Source organism: Neolamprologus brichardi, chromosome 10 (assembly GCF_056152115.1).
Source record: "Neolamprologus brichardi isolate AB-2024 chromosome 10, ASM5615211v1, whole genome shotgun sequence".
NCBI lineage: Eukaryota > Metazoa > Chordata > Actinopteri > Cichliformes > Cichlidae > Neolamprologus > Neolamprologus brichardi.
In genome coordinates this window covers 3,698,972-3,721,656 of record NC_142113.1, presented here as the reverse complement: position 1 = coordinate 3,721,656, position 22,685 = coordinate 3,698,972, and the positions used below count along the sequence as shown (strand labels likewise).

The 22,685-nt window shown below is 41.1% G+C and overlaps 1 protein-coding gene across 2 annotated transcripts in view; it reads right to left on the bottom strand.

Moving 5' to 3' along the window:
• The window catches only part of sptbn4a (spectrin, beta, non-erythrocytic 4a), a 32,056-nt gene extending 10,594 nt beyond the window's left edge, over positions 1-21,462 (bottom strand). The window contains exons 1-14 of one of the 2 annotated variants that reach the window (XM_006807232.3): positions 20,580-21,462; positions 20,338-20,492; positions 6,145-6,408; positions 5,518-5,751; positions 5,190-5,279; positions 4,824-5,102; positions 4,613-4,743; positions 4,286-4,490; positions 3,110-3,355; positions 2,837-2,971; positions 2,465-2,706; positions 878-1,016; positions 695-779; positions 145-356 (exon numbers count right to left, since the gene is read on the bottom strand). In XM_006807232.3, the coding sequence (XP_006807295.1) occupies positions 145-356; positions 695-779; positions 878-1,016; positions 2,465-2,706; positions 2,837-2,971; positions 3,110-3,355; positions 4,286-4,490; positions 4,613-4,743; positions 4,824-5,102; positions 5,190-5,279; positions 5,518-5,751; positions 6,145-6,408; positions 20,338-20,460 (2,385 nt within the window). In that variant the 5' untranslated portion in view covers positions 20,461-20,492; positions 20,580-21,462. The remainder of the gene's footprint in view (positions 1-144; positions 357-694; positions 780-877; positions 1,017-2,464; positions 2,707-2,836; positions 2,972-3,109; positions 3,356-4,285; positions 4,491-4,612; positions 4,744-4,823; positions 5,103-5,189; positions 5,280-5,517; positions 5,752-6,144; positions 6,409-20,337; positions 20,493-20,579) is intronic. The other variant, XM_006807231.3, reaches the window with a different exon arrangement.
• Positions 21,463-22,685: the final 1,223 nt, after the last annotated feature.

The following is a 22,685-nucleotide window of genomic DNA, read 5'->3' as shown; positions in this document are numbered from 1 at the left end:
TCACGAGACAGATTAAAGCCTGTGATGATGCAAACTCATGGTATGCGCCCATGCCTGCTAAGCAAACACAACACGTAGTCACTTTAAAAAAAAAAACTGTGACTCCGACAAACTGATTCATTATTTATCTACAGTCAAGCTTACAGCAGAAAGCTGGCGCAGGGAGCTGAAGCGTTCTTTCCAGGTTACAGCAGCCTTGCGGAAGGCCTCGTGGCGAAGGATGAGCTGCTCAACCTCATCAGTTTGGGCTTGGGCTACTCCTCCCTCTTGATGCCTGGTAGTGATCAGCGGCTCCTTGGCCTTTAGCCAGGCTTCTGCTTTTACTGTCTCCTGAGCAAACTGGAATTTTTCTTGCTCTGGAAGTGACAGAAGACCAGCCACACTATTACCAACTCACTACATGCTTAATGCATACTCAGTAGAATCTGTTATTTACATGTTTGTGTATGTATTATGAGGGAATTTTATCATTTATGTTACAGCTTGGATTTCAGTCTTTTTGGTTAACTTGTGTTGAGAGTGAATCTGCAATGTCAGCTCAACCAGAAAAGAACAGTAAGATTCATACATGATTCATGATATATTAAATGCACATAGTGGCATGAAAGGGAAAAACATTTATAGTTTAGGCCCATTTAACATTTAACAGAGTGTTTTGTTAAGTATTCATCTATTAAGTATTCTATTTACTCACTGCGCTGCAGCCGTTCCTGGTGTTTGTCCCATTTTTCAACAAGATCCTTCTGCTTAGTCAGAAGACTGTCCAACTTCTCTTTTATCTGTGGCGACAGGCAGGTTGGTTTCATTACTACATAAAGTAATTGTGTGATTTTTATGTATTCTTATATTAACAGTGTGAATATTTTTTTTGTCAGACCTCCTCTGAAGCAGGGTTGCCAGCAGCAATCAGGATCTTGCCGAGATCTGCACACTGCTGTATGGTCTTGCTGCGTCCATCTATTTTGGCTTTCAGCTCCTGGTGTTGTCTCATCATTCCCTCCAGAGCTATCAGATCTCTGAGGAACACAGATCAGTTTTTTCTGGTTACATTAAACCCCTCACAAAATATTTTTAAAAAGGAAACCTGACAGTTGTACTTCTTAAACAGTTGTTTAGCAGCCATATTAGTCTCCTTATTTAGCAGTATTAGTGATGTGATTGTATTGGCAGCAATAGTTTGCAAATCTGTCAAAGAGCAAAAGATTCACACAAAAATCAGTGATTGACCAATATTATATCAGCATATTATATCACACTGGAATTTGTTTTTACTTTACAAACAAATTCAGAAAAACCTCTGATCCGGACGGAGGGACACAATACTGTCAGGCTTTATCACACCAGCCTTCATTTATTACCTGGACGAGTGTGAAAACATTCGTACCCTGCACCAAACATTCTCTATGGATTGAGTGAAAACATTTGGGTGTCAAAGTTAATATTAAAAAAACTAGCAGACAGAAAGAAGAAAGAAGAAGAAAAGGAAGAAGAAGAAGAGGACGAAGGAGAAGAAGAAGAAGAAGAGGACGAAGAAGAAGAAGAAGATGAAGAAGATGAAGAAGAAGATGAAGAAGAAGAAGAAGAAGAGGACAAAGAAGAAGAAGAAGACAAAGAAGAAGAGGACGAAGAAGAAGAAGAGGACGAAGAAGAAGAAGAAGAAGAGGACGAAGAAGAGGACAAAGAAGAAGAAGAGGACGAGGACGAAGAAGAAGAAGAAGAAGAGGACGAAGAAGAAGAGGACGAAGAAGAAGAAGAGGACAAAGAAGAAGAAGAAGAGGACGAAGAAGAAGAGGACGAAGAAGAAGAAGAAGAGGAAGAGGAAGAAGAAGAAGAAGAAGAAGAGGAAGAAGAAGAAGAGGAAGAAGAAAAAGAAGAAGAAGAAGAAGAAGAAGAAGACGACGACAAGGAGCACACAATCTTATAGCCAGACATGAAAAAAAGAAGATTTTCAAGGGCTTGTGCCAAAAGATGGCGCTGCAAGTGATGAGAAGAAAGGATGGTGGGGATCAAAAGTTGAGGAAGGCTCAATTTTTGTAGAGGCATAAAAATGTTAGCTGCATCAAAACACACTACATGTGCATATGTTTCGCCATCTTTGTGGCTCCCATAGTGCTGTATGTTCATGCATATGCTGATATGTGGACATCTGCTGGAAGATTTCAGGCCAAATATGAAAATACTGCAAGTTGGACGGTGGTACTGGTTGGGAACATGACAAATAAAGGCAGTGATTAGAGTGTCAACCTGAGAACCCCCCCAACAAAAAACAAAAACAAACGGTGTAGCAGGTGTGAAATGAAATTAGGTCAAAGCGGCACAGAAGACAATATTAACATTTTGTCTTCAATGACCATATAAGACCACAGAAACCTGCAGGCAAAAATGCACTCTCTAAAGCTCTAATTCATCTTTTCCAAACTGCAATAAAGGATAGCCATACCTTAACAAGCATATGCTACCTTACCTTGGCTCATCCCATCCTATCTGGCCCATGATTCCTTCCATCCACATTAGGTTTTCACGCACCACTGAGAAGAACTGGACCTTATCAGTTACTGAAGTCACTTGGACACGACTGGCCTCACAAGAGCTCAGCAGCTCCTTCCATGCATCCATCACTTCTTGTTCCTTGACCATAATAGCCTCAGCCTTCTCACCAGCATAGATGGTCCTCAGCTGGGCAGCATTCTCCTGCAGCTGCCTCACCTGCATAAAGACATGCGTCACTCTGTTTAATTAATAAAAGATTAGCCTTAGTTTTTAGTCAAAGTTTGCTTTGTCTATGACGTATAATCTATTTTGTGACAAACATAAGTTTGGTGAGTATATCACTTGCCTGTGCAACTAGCAGTTGAAGGGCATGCTCAAAAGAGTGCATGAGTCTCTGCAGGGTGGCTGGATTGGTAATGTTGGCTTGGCACGCCCTCACTTCTGGCAGCTGCTTCATCTTCCCTGCGATCTGAGCCAAGACCTACAACACAGGACAACGCTGTCATCATGAGTGCTTTAAAAATAGATGCTGCAACTCACGCCCAGACAGTCTACCTGTAATGTTGAGGAAGAACAGGGCACACCTGAGTCACTGTCTGATAATCGGATGTGACCCTACCTCCTTGCAGTCGGTGAAAAACTTGTGCAGCTGGTGCGATGCTGCTAGCATTTGTCTGCGGGTCTCCATCAGCTCCAGCAGGTCAGCCCACGACTCATTCAGTCCGTCTTTCCACTCAGCAATAGTGGCCGCGTCTGAGTGGCCACAGTCTATCATCTCGTTCACCATTTTGTTCACTTGCTCCATGCGCTGCTGGCCAATGCTGTTGGTTTCTGATGCAAACTTGGTGAACCTCTCCTGAAGGACCTGCAACGCAAATAAACAACGCAACGCTACAGAGACTCACACAAACATGAATCATCCTGTATTCTCATAAATGTAATGTAATTTAACACGGTGGATGATTTCCACCCTGCAAATACAGAATGCTTTCTCCTGTCCTGACAAAAAAGTTCCTCGTCAAAAATGTCTCCAATGCACGTTAAAGGAAAGTCAGGTGTATTGTATCAATGCAAAAGATGTTTGTTAAATAAATTTGTTTAGTGACTGAGCAGCTGATTAAAACTGGACCAAATATTCTTGCACCACTTCCAGTGAACCCTCGCAGGTCACGGTGCCCCCTGCAGGTCACGGTGCCCCCTGCAGTTCACAGTGCCCCCTGCAGTTCACCCCATTTAAAACAACTTTTCTTTGATTAGCTGACAGACAGAAAGAACACATGAAAAACAGGTGGGTGGTGCTGTTGTGCTGATTAATTTTCCAATCTCAAAAAAAAAAAGTTACACGGTGTAAAGTTTTCACCACAAGATGTCAGTATATTGCAGATTGAAGTCCACTGAGTTTGCTTTCTTACCCCTCCCAATTCAAGCACATGATCCTAGCTATGGCCATGGCTGTTGGTGGAACAAACATGTTGTCGTCAGCCAAGAGAGATCAAAGTTGTCTCCTTTATGGTATACACTATATAAGTATTCACCCACCCATCCAAATCATTGAATTCTGGTGTTCCAATAACTGTCATGGCCACAGGTGTATAAGATTAAGCAACCAGGCATGCAGCATGCTTCTACAAACATTTGAGAAAGAATGGTGTGGTACTGTATTAGGATGCCACCTGTGCAGTCATGAAATTTCCTTGCCACGGTTCACAGTTTGGGCTCAGAATTGACTGAGACTAGAACACCTCATATGTTCCTGTTGTTTGACTAGATGCTAAAACCTCGCAGATATACTGACCGTGACATCCTCGAGGTCCTGGCCTAGATCAGTGGAACTGGCTACTGCCTCACGCTCAGTGATCCACTTCTCTAACTCCTCTACTTCCTTGTTGAGCTGGTACAGCCAGTACTGCTGCTCCAGCTTGGTCTTTCTGTGTTCCACCATGTCCTTCAGAGACACATAGAGGCGGTCTATGTGGGACTGCTGCTTGGTGATCTGCTCACTGTTGAAAGTTAAGACAAATCAAAGGAATACAATTACAATTTCAAAACAATTTTCCATTAAACTTTAGTACTTGGAATGTGCAAAACAAATTTAGGATAATCTGCAGGGATTATGGCACACCTGTCTGGGTGTCCTAGTTCTAGTAGATGTTGGCATTGCTGAGATAACATGCCTACGGTCTCTGCGTATGTCTCCACGGTTTGCTCCAGAGCCAGGTGGGTCTTCAGAAGTTGTAGCGTGCTCGCCTCATCCTGAAAAATAAAACACCACGATCACTTTGATGATAACCTATGGCAGTAAAGAGCAGTGTGAATATTACAGGGGTACATACTGTGCCTTTTTCTTCGCTGGCCAGGTTGAGCTTCTGTCCTGACAGCCAGGATTCCACTTTAGCTGCTTCGCTGTAGTACTGATGAGACTGTAGCGCAGCTTCCAGCAACACAGACCTCCTCTCCGTCTCCAGCTGCAGCACCTCCCACAGCTGGCGTACATGTCCCGCCCCCTCACGTACAAATTCCACCTCAGGAGTTCTCAGTGAAGCAATGATTGCTGCCCGATCAAGAACCTCCTCAATACGAGCCCGCCGCCCTGTCAGCTCCCTCTGGAGTGCCTACAGAACCGATGAGAAAGTTCTCAGTCTTATCAGAATGTGGATTACATTTCAGCTGACCATGGCCAAAAGTCATCCCTGACTTACCTGGTTCTTTTTGATATACTGCTGTACGCTCTGGAGGTTGTTTCCATAATCCTTACAAGTAGCTAAAGGAAGCCTCTCCTGAATCCACAGCTGCCAAACAACCACAGTGGGGTTATTAAATATTTCAGAAGGCACGTTTACGATCAACCGTAGACCAAACACGGAAGCGATGGCAAAGACGTGATATATTTACTTTGCAAATTCTGAATATGAAAAAGCAATTATGTGTGATGATATTGTAACAACCATACTGGCACATTTTATAAGCAGCGTTTAAATTTAAGACAAAATATATGAAAGAAGAAGAGGAGGGACTCGGACGACTCACTATCTCATCTTCCAGGTCCTGGGCGACTTGATGCATCTCTTTGGAAGCCAGCAGGATGCGGCGTCGCTCCTTCAGGGGCTCGATGAGGCGGACTATACGGGTCTCCACTTCGCCTGACTGCTCGCCGACCTCCTTGTCACCTGCCATCAGCCCTCGCTGGGGTAGGCAGAGCCCCTGCAAGCTTCCAAGCTCTCCCACATCCTTGTAAAAGTCCCCTATCTGAGACTCCATAGCCTTCACCGGATAGAAAGGAAAGGTCATGTTACAACCATATGAAGGATGGACAAACACAGCACGTCAGCTGTTTCCCTAACAGAACATTTCAGGGTTATATAACAGGTGCATTTTTAATGCCTCTGAACCCCATGTTTGAGAGCAGGCCGCTACAAGGGCCGCTGTGGGCTATTTATTGAAAATTTTCAACTAAACAGAAAAATGTTGCAATTTAAGCCAAACTATACAAGAAGGCTCCACACGTCAGTGGAAATATGCACCTACATCCAAGGTGGTGTTAACCAATAATAATTAATTACAGCTTTCTTGATATGTTAAAAACATTTGGTTGAGTTTTATGTTGCGCTGGTTTAAGAGACATGTTCAGACCTCGAGGAGGGCCTTGGGACTTGCCTGAAATTTCTGGAGCTGTTCATTGAAGGTTGGCAGGTGGTGCGCCTGTTCCAGCTGGGGGGGCTGCTGCTCCAGGTGGGAGAGCTGGTTGTCGAGGTCTGAGTAGCTCTTCACTGCCGGCTCGGGTTTGTTATTTTCAAAGAGCTGGCGGGCCTTGGCCTTGGTCGTGGTCTCCAGGTCAGACCAGCACTCCCTAATCTCCTCCAGCTTCTGCTGCACCACTGATCGGAGCTCAGGTTTCTCCTGGATCAGCTCCTGACCTTCCTGCAGAAAGAAAGTGCAAATGTTAGGGTAGGTTTTTAGAGAATGGTGCACAGTCGTGAAACTGTTTTATTAAAATTACATTATGTGTGGCACTGTCACTTCCTGGCTGAGTGATTTTGTTGCTTCTCGCTCTTGCACTCCTTTAATGTCAGGCTTTGCTTCAATGGAAGGCTCCTGCAGATCGCCTTGCTTGCTACTAGAAATCTATAAGTTGCACGATGCTGCAAACAACTGTCAATTCAATTCAGTTCAATTTTATTTATGCGTCACCAAATCACGACAACAGTTGCCTCAGTCGCCTGTCAACCACTTTTTAAGACTCGACATGTATCGTAAATCAACGTCCTTTTTTTCATGAACCTTTTATTGATTCATTTCACCAAATGAATATTTTGAATTGAATAAACACACTAAGCCACAAACCTATAGATCCTTTCCCCATGTCTGTATGCATTCTTGTATTTCAGGAAGGAGCTGGGAGAACAACAGATAGAAAGTGAGTGGCTAAATTCGGTTTTGTCCCCAAAATAGCTCAGCACGACAGAGCTCCACGCCAAGGCTGCAGCCCCCCGCTTGCTGAGAGGCAGGTGTACGGAGCAAAGTTTGGCCTTGGGCTGACCTAAAAATGGTATATGGCAAGTCTGATAAACCCTTCGCTCATACTCCTCTTCTCTCCCCTAAATCTTTGAGCTCTGTTCATGACACGATGTGGATGAGGAGATTTGATGAGATCAAAGCTTGTGGTGCTTCCCTTTGTGTCAGTTCTTCCCTAGAATAGATAATTACCAGTCTCCAACTACAGTGAGACTTAGGGGAGTAGGAGGCGTTTTCCTTCTATGACAAGGTACTCCTTCGTGATTTGAAGCACCAGAAAATGCTGCACTTTTCAAGGAAACGTCCTGTTCTGGCTCGCTCTGGATGATGCATTGCTTATTTACTTCCGTCCTATTATCACATCAGCCATGTGTATGGTGGGGTGCATCTTCTAAATCCTGCTTCTCTCATTTATCTCATTTGGACCTATATCCTATGGCTTTCATAATGCAGTGCTGCATTCCTTCTTTTGGCACAGTCTGCTAAACTGCTGCTAGCGCTCACTCGCTCACATCCCTCGCTCTCCCTCTCATAATGCAGAGCCAGCAGAAAGCAGGTCTTTCTCACTCTCTTTTCTCTTGGCTTTACTGACACACAGAGTGAGGCAGAAGGAGAAGAAATCAGAGAGGGGGTGGACAAAGGAGATGAGAAAAGGCAGACTAAAGGAAGAAGGGAATCGAGAAGAGGAAGAATCAAAGGTTTATGGTGCATACAGCCCAGGCACAGTCAGATCCAAAGGGTATCTGTGAAGTGAATTTTTGGAGGCCATCGTAGCTGACATAGTACCATATTTTAATGGCTACCACAAATAAATCACGCTATTATGGCAGCATTGTGTTGCCAAATTCTGCAGGCTTCCATTTAAAGCTGATGCAGCATAATTCAAAAGTGGGTGGGATTAAAGAGCTTGTTTCATTCCACTTGCAAAAACAACAGTGTATTCACACCGCACAGATCGATGCACTGTAGGTGTGAATACACTCTTCTGCTCTGCAACTTGGACTATTATCTGCTGAACACCTGCCGCTAATAAATCTTTAAAAAATTACTTATTGTACAATTGTGGTTAAAAAGTGCATGAATTTTGGCCAGTCTACCCACTGTAGAGTCCACATGTCACGTTCAGACCAGTAAAACAGATTATGTAAGACTAGAAGAAACATATGCGAGAACAAAAACAAAGATTTGTTATTCTGTTCAACAGTCACCTCAAGGCAGACCCTACAAGCGCTTAAATTCACTGAATTCAAGCGCTTAATTTGAGATTACATTATTAACTGTTAATGGTGTGGCAAATCATCACTATTCAATTCAATTCAGTTTTATTTATATAGCACCAAATCACAACAACAGTTGCCTCAAATCACTTTATATTGTAAGGTAGACCCTACAATAACACATACAGAGAGAAAAGCAACAATCATATGACCCCCTATGAGCAAGCACTTTGGCGACAGTGGGAAGGAAAAACTCCCTTTTAACAGGAAGAAACCTCCGGCAGAACCAGGCTCAGGGAGGGGCGGGGTAAATGCCCCTTAAGTAGTTTTATTCAGTCTTATATAAGCATATGGGACATGTATTAAGAAATGATATATGCTGAGCCTTTAATGTGGTACAAGATGGCAGTGTGACTTCCTCTGATGTATGGTTCGGAGATGGTGGCACTGACTAAAAGACTGGAGGTGGCAGAGTGGAAGATGTTAAGATTTTCACTGCGAGTGACCAGGATGGACAAGTCTGAATACATCAGACTGATGGCTCAGTGGCTTTTGAGATAAAGTTTGAGAGGCGAGGCTGAGATGGGCTTTAATGTGATTTTCACTTTCCACTGTTGCCATTTGTGAAATTGGATTTGACGCCCTTGACCTCTAAAATAGGTAAACAATTAGAAAAAAGGTCAAGACTTGGATGATTACTTAGTTAAAGGGGCTAGTGGTGTTTCCATATGGAGAAATCTTGCTAGAGAATACAATATGAAGAATGATTGAGTTAATCTGAATATTTGTGTTTGCACAAATACACAGAAAAATGTGCAATAATTTGTCCAAATATTGGGCAAAGAAGATCATGTCTTCCTTTGGAAAGCAATGCAATGCTGTGCATGTATAGAACATGTGTATCCATACAAACTAAAAAGGTGTATAATAAGAATAAGTGAGCTCTGTATCCGTAAAAGAGTTAGAGTTGCTAACACAAAGCAGTTTGATGGATGTACTAAAAGAACACGTTACTAGCTCAGGTTGACCCTAAAGCCAGAATTGTCTTTGTCATATATGTGATTTCTTTTAATCTAGCAAGATCACCATAGTAACTTGTGCTGAACACACAACCTCGTCTGGAGCTGTTTATGTTCAGGATTTTTGCTGTTTTCTGTCGGTTCATATGCTTCATACCTGAGGAGGAAGAAAGCCATGCGGTAAATTTACAACATGCAAACTGTATGTTTTCTTAATGTATAACTATAGCTAACTAGTCTATTAGTAGGTTACTTGTGACAAAGAACATAAATAATATTAGTTTCACCTTAATCTGGCAACAGACAGAAGTGATTGCCATGGAAAATGCCACAGAGGAATGGACTGAGAAGTCCTAAATGTCTAAATATGTTTCAAGTTTCAGATCTGTAATGGACTGGTGAACAGCAGTCACAAGCCATAAAATAAATATATTAACTCAATAATTCAGAAGATTAATGGTTCTTTTGCAACACCACTAACTGATGTAATTGCAGGCACAAAACTCTTATCGCCTTTTACCATTTTTTTTTTCATGTTCTTTATTCAACTTTCTCATCGATTGCTCTAACGATTTCACTCAGTGCAGCAGACAACATTCAATCTGTCAATTCTGTGCAAAGGATGAGTGAAATGACATGTCAAATGCCCACTCACTGTATATGTGACAGTGCACAAATCCTGAGGCAGCAAGCCTGGTTTAAAAGCATGGCTTTGAGCCACTTTTAGGTTTTGTGAATCAGGTAAAGCAAAGAAAGCTTGGCCATGTTGACCAGGTGGGAAAACAGGGAGATAAACAAGAGGAAGACATGCAGAAAAGGGCCACGCGTTAAACCCGAACCCAGGCTGCTGCACTCCATTTGTGTGGCATATGGTCACCAGCTCACCCACAGAGCCAAACAGGCTCCCTGCATGTGCAAGCCTTTGACTTGGATCAAATGAACCAGTGTAGTACAGATATAAAAGTGTAAAGAGCCTGTAGGGTTGACACAAGATTATACATGCCTCTCAAATCTATTTTACAAATAGCGAGCAAACAGAACAGAAGCCAGAAAACGAATTAGTGCCTATTGGTAGGCTTTTTATCACATAAAATAACCAATCAATACAGTCAGTTTGATGAGCTTTCATTGGCTTATGCTAAAAACACAACCTCATCTGGAAAATCCCTGATGTTCCATTCAGAGTTTCAATTTAAAATAATCTATAAGTACCACATTTGCACCTACTTTTATCCTGGAAATACATTCATCGAGGTGTATGTTGGTAATACCACTGAATAATACCATGCGGTGCAAACTCTGTAAGCCAAGAGTGTTTTACTTTGGTTGAAATGCAACTGATAAAAGACTAAGATTAAGTTTAAACCGCCTGTTTGACTCGGTGTGTCTTCTGCATGGAGTTTGTAAGTTCTCCCTTTTGCCTGCACAGGTTCTCTCCAAGTAGTCTGGCTCCTCATGCAGTTCAGACAAGCTGTTGAAGGTAACTGATGATTCTTAATTGGTTTACACTGGGTCTTTAGATTTAGCAGATTGTGAGTGTGTGTCTGTCTGAAATATACACTGGTGACCTGTCAAGGCTCATTTAGGCTCAATCAGAATCAGAATACTTTAAGAATAATATTAATACTTTAATAATCCCTAAGGAAGCCCCCATGTAGCCCTAAAAACAATATGTAAATGGATGGATTTTAGGAGGCTGTTTATTAGTAAGAATATTCAGCCAGCAACCAAAAATGTATGCTATTCCAAATCTTCTCCATTATGCCATGTAACAGTGTTATTCTCAATAGACTTAGTAGTTTTTGATAATTATTTGTAGCAAGTTTATAGTTTGTAGAGCCCTAAAACAGCAAAGCTGAGTGCACAATGAGTAGTAAAATAAATAGATTAAGTTAGCAGAGTCTGAAGCCTAGCTTAACAAGGAATATTGATAACCACCAATGTGATCCCAGTCATCTCTGACTGGGTTTTGAGGAAACAAGAAGCATGGCTATGTTGAACCTGTCAAACTGAAATGTGATTAAAAAAATGAACGAATTCATTAAAAATGCTAAGATAGCAGTAAAAGTGGAGTTGTGTTAAGGCTAATGAAGACTATACTAAAGTAAATACTAGTATGCAATAGTGCTGGGAAGCATATAATTTTTTCAAATATCATTGAGCAAAGAGAAGACAGAAACACACAAACATCTGTGAAAAATGAAAATCTAATATTTGCATATTTACAAAAGTATAAGGCCAAACAGGATGTTGGGTGATCCTAGCTTGCCAAAAAAACATTACAAGCTGGAAGGGACTCTGTTGCTACATTCAAGAACAGTAAAAACAGATGGAGGATGACAAAAATAACTTGTGACCAATAGAGGACATGTGTTTGTTGTTTTGTTTTGTCTTTTTCTTTTTTAAATTACACCTTAGCTTAATTTCTAGACTTGCTGCTTCTGTGCTAGGCTGTCACTGTGGGAGGGCCTCATATAACTATCTCACAGAGCTAAATAACCAAAACTGTCAAAGATACCATGTTACTCAGTGGTAACAGGTGTTTTTAGCAGTGACAGAAACATTTTGGCCACATAGTTTCTACTGAAAAGCAGAATAGGCACCCAGTTAAAAATTGAAATTGTAGCACAGCATGAGACCTACTTGACCGCCCAGCTGTCAGTAAACAGTCTTGACATTTGGTTATTGAACACTGTGCTATTAAATAAATGCGTATGACATATTGTTTAACTCTTGATTTGGATAAAATGCTTCTTGGTCTGCAGCCTTCCTTCAGGGCAATCAGGACAAGCAGTATTTACTTGTCAAATCTAAAATTAGACATTATTTAAAAAGAAAGTATTGCAGTCTCTCCTTTCTCGTCAGGCAGTGCTTTCATAAAACTTCTGCCCTGTTTAGATCCATTCTTTACATTACTGCCATCTCATGGCTGCAGTTGGAAAGCTCGGCACTTGGCTTGTGTTGTGCTCATAGGAAACTGCGGCTGTCTCTGTTTCACAGGCATGTCAGTCTCCTTAACAGTGACATGAGCTGGGTAAGATGAGCTCTTTTCTGGTGGTTTGCAGATGCACTTTGGATAAACCTCTAGTCTTTCATGGTAAACTGATGGGAGATCATCATGAGTTGGAAGCTGTTTCCACTGCTCTGAAATCAGCTATGACCAGCACTTTTTTTGCTGAAACAGAACTAGCATTAGCAAGTAAACAAGCTTCTGTTACTTAGCATCGTAACAGATGAGTTTCTTCTTGCTAACCACTTCGACCAACACGTGTAAAGACTGAGATGAACAATTCCTTTAGTACATTAGCTAAGACACTTCTGATGATAATGAAGAAGGAAAGGCATCTGGCCTAAAAACAGGCAAGGTAATCAGTGCAGGCACAGCAGCACTGTCAGATTAACATTTATGAGAAATCACTTGACTGAATGTAAAGCGGTTAACCAGCTGTTTTGCCAACACGCCACCTTCATTTTTCGTTAATCCACCTGTAGATATTGACAGTAAACCATGTCACAAACTGCTCGAGCTTGTTAATTAGCAGATTTTCTTTTGTTATTAATATATCTTAATGCACTTTTATTTTTAAATCACCTGCTTCTGAGCTAATTAACAACTTTTTTAGAGATATATGGTCCAACCACAAAAACGATTTACAGGATATGATGATGATGATTAAGAATATAACATAGTTAAAAAAATATCAAATTAATTAATAGTTAAAATATGCAGCAGTATTCCATTTAACACTGATGGGGAGCATTTTTCTGCAGAATAATTATTTTTACTTTTGATATTTTATGCACAGTTTTCCAATAACACAGTTTTATGTGTACAGAGGTGCAGTGATGAAGGCTACTTTTAAAAATGTATTCCACCACAGATTACAGATTACATGCCCCAAAATGTATTTTGTAACATATTCGGTTACGTTACTCAATGAGAGTAACGTATTCTGAATACTTTGGATTACTTAATATATTATTATGCTTTTTACAACTACATGACTGTACTATTGCTGTGATTTATTACTATTACTGAAGGTTATTCACCATACCAACACCAACTAGATGTTTAAATCTTAATATAAATGAGTAACTGTAGGGTGGAGATTAGGTAAGGCTGCACTTTTTGCAGTGATCTCGTATAGAAAACTATTCCGCGCAAATATAAAACAGGTCCGCGGCTCCAAACCGTAGTAAAGGGACCTCTGGCTAATACGTCGGGTTTTGTGTCGTAACCGAAAACTAGCTTTACTTTGTTGTCTGGGTCAACTTTGCTAGCGAGAGACAGAGAGAGGCATGAAAGGCTGCTCCAACGGAACTTAATGTTTCGGAGGAAAACACGAACGTACAGTCGAGTCTTAACGACTTACTTACAACTGGGCTCGTCAGGCACTGTCCGTGACAACTCGTACTTTTCAACTCTCCTTTTTTATTTGCACATAACGGGTATAGGGCTATGCCTGTAACACTCTGCTCATATTGCCTTCATATTAAATAATTTTTTGAATAATAATTTTAAACAATATTTCTTCACGTCATTATGCGGGACGCAAGTAGAGGTGACATGGGCCACGAGACACATGTCACCTGAGACACAGACATTCGAGTTTCGATGCGTTTCCACCAGCGTGGAATTACCAATAATAGAGAGGGCACAGCCTAACATGTGAAACAGGAAAAGAATGTAATCCATTTATTTCAACAAAGTAACTGTAATGGAATACAGTTACTCATATTTTGTCTTTTAAATACGTAATGCCAGTACATGTATTCCGTTACTCCCCGACACTGCTGAGGTGTTGTCGTGATCTTTTATTGCTTCTTTTCCTAAATAGATTGTTTGAGAAATTCAAGTTCAAGTTCAAATTTTATTCGCCACATGCAGTGGCAGGTTGCCCTGCAGTGGAATGAACCTGCCCCCCGACCTTACACACACAACATAGAGCACGTGACCAGTAATCCCAGGCAACACAGCACCCAACTCTGCGCCGACTCTCCAGCGCGGGCCCAGACCTGCCTCGTGCTCCCAGGAGGCAACAAGCATTGAAGGCAATTCTTCCACCCATTGTCGCTGTCAGCCAATAGGGTACAATTTGTTAATAAAATACTAGATATTTATTTGTCTAGATAAGTAATAACACTTTACAATTCTTCAGCGAGGAAGGACTGCAGAAAGGCAGGCAGCACAAATGGTATGCTTGAATCTGATCCAACTTAAATTGTCGTGGAAGATGTTTTTGTATGTCTGTTTGGGAGCTGGGGCAAGTTGTCACATGCCACTGCCACAATGATATATCAGCACCACTACTTTATATGTTAAGTAAGTAACAAAATAAGATAACAATATCTATGCTAAGGTTAAAAAGCCAACTCTTCATGAAATTATTCCAAATTTATTTATATAATTAATGGATGGTCCAAACAAAAAACAGTATTTCCCATGATCTCCACAAAACTCCTGTTGAACCTGCTCTTTAAATTATGATTTTTGTTGTTGAGTGTTGCTATGACAATTTCAAGCAAAGTACTTAAATGTTCTTATTATCAACAACTTTGACTCAAAATGAGCATTAAACTGATCCTACACTGAAAAAAAGGGATTGGCCATCTCTTGGATTGATGTAAGCATCTTGTGTGTATTTAACACAATTGCCTCATGCTTTAAAGTTAAGTGTAACCATATAGTGTAGAAACTACATGATATGCAGAGAGGGTAGATTAAATTGTCCGTATCATGTTCGAGTGAAGTAAGTCAATAATATAGCAATGTTAAATCTCACGACACCGCACAGGATTTCAGTCTCACGCGCATTGGATCGTGGTTTGAGGAAGGCGCCTCTTGGGTGGCTGTCACATTAAAAAAGTCTACCTTGTAAATTGAACACAAAAATTTCATGTTTCTGTCTTGAATGTAATTAAATCATGTAGGATCTGTATGAAATTCAACAACTTAATTTGTTCTTGTTGAGATAACATGATATAATCTAGTAAGAAATTCACAAGATCGCAAGAGATTTCAAACTGCAGGAAAATCACTGGAGTTATAAGAGGCAGACAACTACACACACACCACGTGTATGCTATTGCTATTTATTGTGGTTTAACCTGTCAAGGACAAAAATGCACAGAAAATTCTGCATCAAGCCTTGAAATCATAGCTTTCCTGCTTTTTTTTAAAGCAGCAGGTGCACGGTGGTTACGCTGTTGGCTCACAGGAAGAAGAGCCTGGGATCAAATCCACAATCTGGCTAGTTTGCACTGGTTTCTCTCTGGGTATTCTGGTTTCCTCCCACAGTTAAAAGTCATGCAGTCGTTAGAATTAGGGTTAGGTTAATTGGATTCTAAATTACCTGTATAAGTGCAAATGGTTGTTTGTCTCTATGTGATAGACTGCTAAGCTGTCCAGGATGTACCCTGCCTCTTACCCTATCACTTCTGGGTTATGCCCCAGCCCCTCCTGCAACCCAGATAAAGATAGAAGGATGGTAGTCGTTCAATAGATCCATTCATGTTAACCACACTCTAAACTTTGTTGAACTTTATGTAATATGAAGACAACATGTAGTATTTAAGTGACCAAGTAGTACTGGGCTAAAAGTTATTGAATAGTGTTGAGATAAAATGTCAAAATTGCGAAGGATTAAAATATTCCAAGAGCTCACCTTACTTCATCTAAACAGGTTTCAATTGCGTTTTATCAACACAAAATGCACAGGTTTACTGAATATGAATAAGTTGTGTTGATTTAACTCAGTTGTTTAAGTTTCTGCCAAAGCAAAACAGTTGTGTGCAACCAATGTCCACTATCGAATTAAGTAAATCCAACATGGATTTTTTCAGTGTACCAATGAATGATGAATAGTAGCTTATACCCCTGTTACAGTCAGAAAGCTTACTGTCCACACAGTGGGAAACAGTCTTTCATCATGTATCATTAAAAATCTGTAATCTGTCACCGAATCCAGTTCCCAACAGGTGCACAATACCTGAAAATAGCAGCCACAGACAAGATAAGGACACTATTGGTACTTCTGACTTGCCGTACTAATAAAAACAGCATTGTGTCTGAGCACGCCATGTTGGATTAAACAATCGAAGGAGCTTGAACGTAAAGCAGGCACATGAAATTGATCCATCACTTATGTTAAGATGTCTGAAGCAGGCACGGTGAGGTACCAGGCTATTTTAGTTTTGTTTCCCCTGTTAGATCTCAATTGTTAAAAAAGGGGAGCTGCTGGAAATACCTGTATATTATCAATGTCCACTGTCTGTGAATATGACATATAAACAAATCTATGTTCATCTCAACTCACTGCAAAAATATACTGGGTACCAACCTTGAGCAAAACACGGATAACCAATTTGTTGGGTAATTTGTGTCCGTTCAGTGATCTATGTTCTCCAGCTTGTTACTTCCACAGCGTTTGTTTACAATCCACTGACCCCTGAGCCCACAGCAAGGCAAAGCACAAGGTCAGCTAGCATTCCACCCACTGTAAGAGAGAAACACCCACAGTTCCCCCACATATATGAGCCGACATGGATCTTTGTGGCTCTGCTGATTAAGTGATGTGAGAGAACAGAGGTAAGGCCTGATACAGGAACCCTTCCAAAAGGACGCAGAGTTCTCAGGTCCCAGCACAGCAACATCTTTTTTCTGTGTCTCTCAGGTAATGACAGAGATAGCATTGGGGTAGATTAAGAGGTAGATTAAACTGTCACTGTCAGGAACACAGGAAATCAAGGCAGTTAGCACATGTTAGACAGTTTTTATGGAGTAGCCATCTTCTGCGCTCTGTGTCAGTCCTTTCAGTTTTTCTGCTGTTTGGCACGAAAGGTTAAAAACAAATGCACTGATTTGGAAGAAAAGCAGTATCCTATTTCATTCTGTTTTCATTTTAGAGGTAAAAGTGGATTCACATTACAGGCAGAACCAAGCAACAATCTACAAGGCTAATAAACTGCAGTTCTTTAAATAACCACTTGAAGCCGACTCCAAAAATGAGTCAACCCCCTTCGATTCTTATGTTAAAAACACTCAACTTAACAGCAAAAATAAGCTACATGGTACAAAAAACTAGTCTTATTAAAGATACAAATAAGAAGACCAAATGTTCGTGTATGCCTCTCGTCCAAATATGGCCCCTTGTTGGCTCCAACAGAAACAAGATGGCAACAGCCAAAATGCTAAAATTAAGACTTCAGAAAGGGACATTGTATACCAGTGCTTGTGCCTTAATAATTATATCCATCCTTATATAAAGTCTGTTGGCAGAACATCAAGTGTATTCCTTCATTCTAATGTAACAGTTTTCTATCCCAGTGGTGGACGAAATATATAATTTAACTGCAATGTAAGCTGATCAAAAATGGTTCAAGATTTTCCTGTTTTAACTGTCTCGCTTTATGTTCTACCTCCAGCTTGTGTAAAGCAGCTCACGATTAAAAATGAACAAAAACATTGCAGTGGCAGGTCCTGAGACATGTCCAGGCTAATCCTTTAACTGCCTCAGTGCTGTTTTTAAAACAATATTTATATTCTAGTTACTGCAGTACCACAACACATATATTGTGTTATTATTGTATCATTTATCAGTGTAGATGCCAAATGACATTACACTAATAAATAACACATTTGAATACATAAAGATTGATTAAAAAACTCACCTTAGTTATCAAAACTATGTGTACTAGATATCACCAAATATGACAAATGTTGTTATTAAAGGAGACATTAAATTTTAACAGGTTTACAAAGTTTTCTGCACAAATACAAATAATTGTTGTGTGTGTATCTATGGATTACACCTACAGGTGCTGCTCTGCCATAGAAACTCTCGGCACACAGTTTTTGTGTTGATGTTAACGCCAGCACTGATTTGGGGCTCTGAGTCAGCAAAGAGTTGGCAACTTCATGGTCTGCTGCTCTGTGGCTGAGTTATTAAATGTGGTTCCTAATTTCCTTCTCTCACCGCAACCGCTCGCGGCAGATGGCCCCGCCCCTCCCCGAACTTGGTTCTGCCGGAGGTTTCTTCCTGTTAAAAGAGAGTTTTTCCTTCCCATTGTCGCCAAAGTGCTTCCAGCTGTGGAAATGGGACTGAAAACACCCGAATTCAAAGATTGAGAGGTGTGGCAGAAAGGTGTTTGCATTTCAGAAGCTGGAACCATTCGCTGTTAGCTAGAGACACTGAGTTAAACCCACTAAGTCAAGATTGACTGTACAGTTTTGGCAGAACAATATACAAACCAAAAAGGTAAATGTGAAGGTCAAAACAGATTTGACAGAGCAAAAGGTCCAACACAGGGTTTCTTTGGGGAGATCTCAGTAGCTGCCAACGTCTGTCTTCTAATCTGTTAACCAAATTTCTTTCTAATAAAGAGATACCACAACGACTCCTAAGTTGTATCTATTTGACAACATTAGGTTGTTTGAGTTGTGTTGCGACATTAGTTGAGTCTTTTTGCAGAAATACATTTTTACAGTAGTTCACTGCTCAATTGGTAATATCAGAAAAAATAGTGTCCTGCACTTCTACACCACAGTACATAACCCTCATGAGAACACAAGTGAGTGTGGCTGCTTGGATTCTCCAACTATCCCTGGTCCACAGCATCAACAACATCTCCAAAAAGCCTGATTACTAGAAATGTAAGTCTTACTATGTTTTTGTTAGTTTGCATCGTTATTGAACTACGCTAAGGTGTCTGTCTCAGTCTGAGGGTCTAGACTATTGCACAATGAACCTTAAAATGCATTTCACACATGGACAACCAAGATGGCTAATGAGGATTTCCTCATTATACCATTGTAAGATTTGTCTGCAAGGGTTGTGCTTACAATTAGTTACACTGTCACCCTATGAATATCTAATAATTCAATATATCCTACAAAAAAGCTCTAATAATTTAAAAGCAATTAATTTCTTTATGCATTCAATAAAAATTAATGACTTAAACATATTTAAATGTAAATGTCTGAATTTCTCTTATTTCTTTCTTTCTACTGCAGATGAATATATTCACATAATCTGATAGAAGCAACTCATCTGCTGTGGACATCAAAGAGTCAAAAACATTGCTGCCAGAACACCCGTTACACAATAAGAGACAAAGTAATGATGTTTTTTGTATGATAAGAAATGAGAAATCCGCTCATTAACCTTCCCTTTTTTTCAGAATATGGAAAAAATAGTGATTAAAGTACTTAAAATGGAGCCCTTAGAAGACTGCAGTAGTTTCTGGATGACATTTTGCTAATGTTCATATGATGCTTGAGGGACAAACTACTGCCTGATTCAACCAGTTCACAGTGTTTGTGGATCGTCATCAATCTGAATGCATTAAATGACATCACTACACATGCACAGTGCATATGGAGTCAGAGTCAATAAAATAATTTACGTATCAAACAGTGTTATACTGCACTCAAGACAAAAAGTGTATCCAAAATATGTGCAAAACTACAATTTATTTAAACTTTTTTTGTATTTACTACTAACATTTAAAATGTCACATATAATGATTTAAACCAGCAGATTTCAATGCAGGCCTAGAGCCCATCTAAGCTGAAAAACATTGTGTATGGATGGGATGTTGCTCTGTCAGGATTTCAGGAAAGCAAAGCATTATGGGAAAGCAGAACAAAAAAAATGATGTGAACTGACCCTGTATCACTCGTGTCACATAAAATTAGTACATACAAGGAAGTTACAGTGTCTGCACTTTCTGCATGTGTGTCCATAACTGCTGCACATGTTTAAATGTCCTCTGTATGATTCACTGTAACCTCCATAACTGAGCAGGCTGGTCAAATGTCTGCATCAAGAGGCAAAAGAACCACAGGGATCACACCACCTGTGAATCTGAAAACAGCACAGCTACTGTAGCAATGTAACCTTGACACTGTAATTCAGGATGTCCCCAAGCTGAGTGATGACATGTCACCCACTTTCACCTATTCGATTTTACTGCCACCACACCCACCATCAACACTGTTTCTTTGTCACGTGCTCTCTTTGGCTCACGTGCTCTGCCTCTTTGACCTCCCCATCCCTCCCCCACTTCTCCACAAACAGCTCTCAATCACCTCCACTCACCTGTTCTATCTTGGCCAGCCATTCTTTATTGCGGGCCAGTTCTGCCATAAAGGCCTGGTGCTTCAGCCACTTCCTGTGTAGCTTTTGAGCTTCATCCCGCGCTGTGTCTCGGGCCATAAGCATCTTCTCTTCCACCCGCTGTCCCAATCACTGAACTAGAGGAGACAAAAATAGCCACTATCAGGAGCCCAATGCTCGAGCCAGCCCTTCTTCCCCCCTTTTCCACAGGACGTCCTGCCTACCTCCTCTACGCAAGAGCCACCCGCTCTGCTCTGCAGGGGCCTAGGTACCTGTGCTGTCACCACCCACCCCAGCCCCCACCAGGCACACTTTTCTGGGAAAAAAAATCAAGATAAGCACCTCAGCAGCAATGGTAGCAATGGAAACACTCAAGCCCTTCCTTCGGGTTGCCCCTGGGTCCTCATGCCCTACCAATTCATGGTGTTGCGGTCCTGATGCTGCAGTGCCTGCTAGCCAGTCTCAGAGATGGCAAAAACAACCGGCTAAAAAGAAGAAATGCGCCAATTACAACACTGGTAAAGAATGACACGCACATCCAAGATTCCTCGCAGGTCGCGTGTTATCGTCTAGCTCCAAATGTCAGTTACAATCCAACCATCAGTGATGTGTGTGTAGCATAGCAGAATCCTTCAGCCGGGGCAAAACCTGACCATCCACCACTCGCCAGTCCCGGTCAATCTGTAGTCCTGTCTAATGATGCTGTAGACACAAGGAGGAGGAAGAGTTGGAGTGGGAGGAGCAGGGTGAATGGGATGCAGAGGCAGTGCAGAGGAGGCCGGATAACATAAGGTGTCCGCTCTTGAAACGCATCGTTCCTACCGCTGCAAAGATGCACACGCAGGCTGGTGTGAGATAGTCCACTATTTTCTCTCCTCACTTCTCCTTCCTCAAGTCCCTGAACAGCTCAGCCGTGGTTGGTGCATGCTGCTGCAGTCCTTGCCTCTCAGCTACGCTTCTGTGTGTGTGCGTGCGTGAATGAGTGTGTGTGTGTGTGTGAGTGTCTGTGCAATCACAATCAGCACTGCAGTGCCGGAGCAGAGAGAGAGAGGGAGAGAGAGCCAGAACGAGAGAGAGGGAGGAGGAGAGGGAGGAGGAAAGGGAGACAGTGAGAGGAAATGGAGAAAGAGGGAGCGCCAGAGCAAAAAAAAAAAAAAAAAAGCATGGGAGAGCGAGTCAAAAGAGGAAAAAGATGATGTTAGTGGGGGGGAGAGGTGAAACAGAAAGAAGAGAGAGCCTGCGTCATCCCTCTGTGTCACCAGGGACATTTCTCTGCACTAGAAATGACTGCACTCGGAGCGGGAGCAGGGTTTGGGAAGGAGGGGGGAGGTGTCGTTTTAAAACAGCTGAATGAGAGGAAAGGAAGACGCATGCACACATGGTCCACGGTGCAGCTGACTGATTCCCATCACTGTTCATTTACTATCTGCAAGAGCACCTACATGCAAAACTTCCCCTGCAAATATGTCATTTAAATGCAAAGGGTTCTTAAGTTAATATCACAGCCCCAGCTCTGAATTATAGATAGCTACATGCTATCACAATTACAGTTCATCTTTGCTGCAGCATTAGATTTCTTTTTAATGTTATTTAAAGATACCATTTTTGTCCGACCGAATCACCGTGGCATTCAGTGGCATTTAAAGTTTCATGAGTGGAGGCTGAACTGGAGCACTGCCCCGATCTACCAAGTTCTGTGGTTCTGCTGGCATTTTGTTTTTGTGTTTAGTTCAATGGATTGTCTTCATTTTCTTGAACCAACTGACCGGGAATATTTCATAACTAATAAATACTACAACACAGTATATGAGGACAAGAACCAACGAACCAATGAAGCCAACTTCATCATATTTCAGCAGACCACACAAAATTAGAAGTACTTTACTTGTGAAACTTGCATTTACAAACCTTACTGTTGTTAAGATTTGCAGCATTATAGAACATGAATAAGTTAGACTATTGTTCTAAGTGTACTAACAGCTGGTGATGTAGTGAATTTGAATTCAAGAATTTAAAACTTTAACCCATTTTGGATTAGGTCGCATGTCTTTGATATCAAATATCAAAGAGGGCTGACATAATGATTATGAAAAAGTCTGCAAGGGAAAAAATCGATACAGCATAGTATCGCAGTATTTTGCATGGCAATATGACTGCAATCGAATTGTTGAATGTTTGTAAATAACTACAGTCTAATTTATAAATCCAGACAGATTGCCAACAATCAACAGTCTGAATGAGGTTTTGTCAATGAGCACTAGTCGCAGAACTTAATCTAACTGACTGCTAACTGGTAATAATTAAATGTGAACTTCTGTCTATGCAGACAG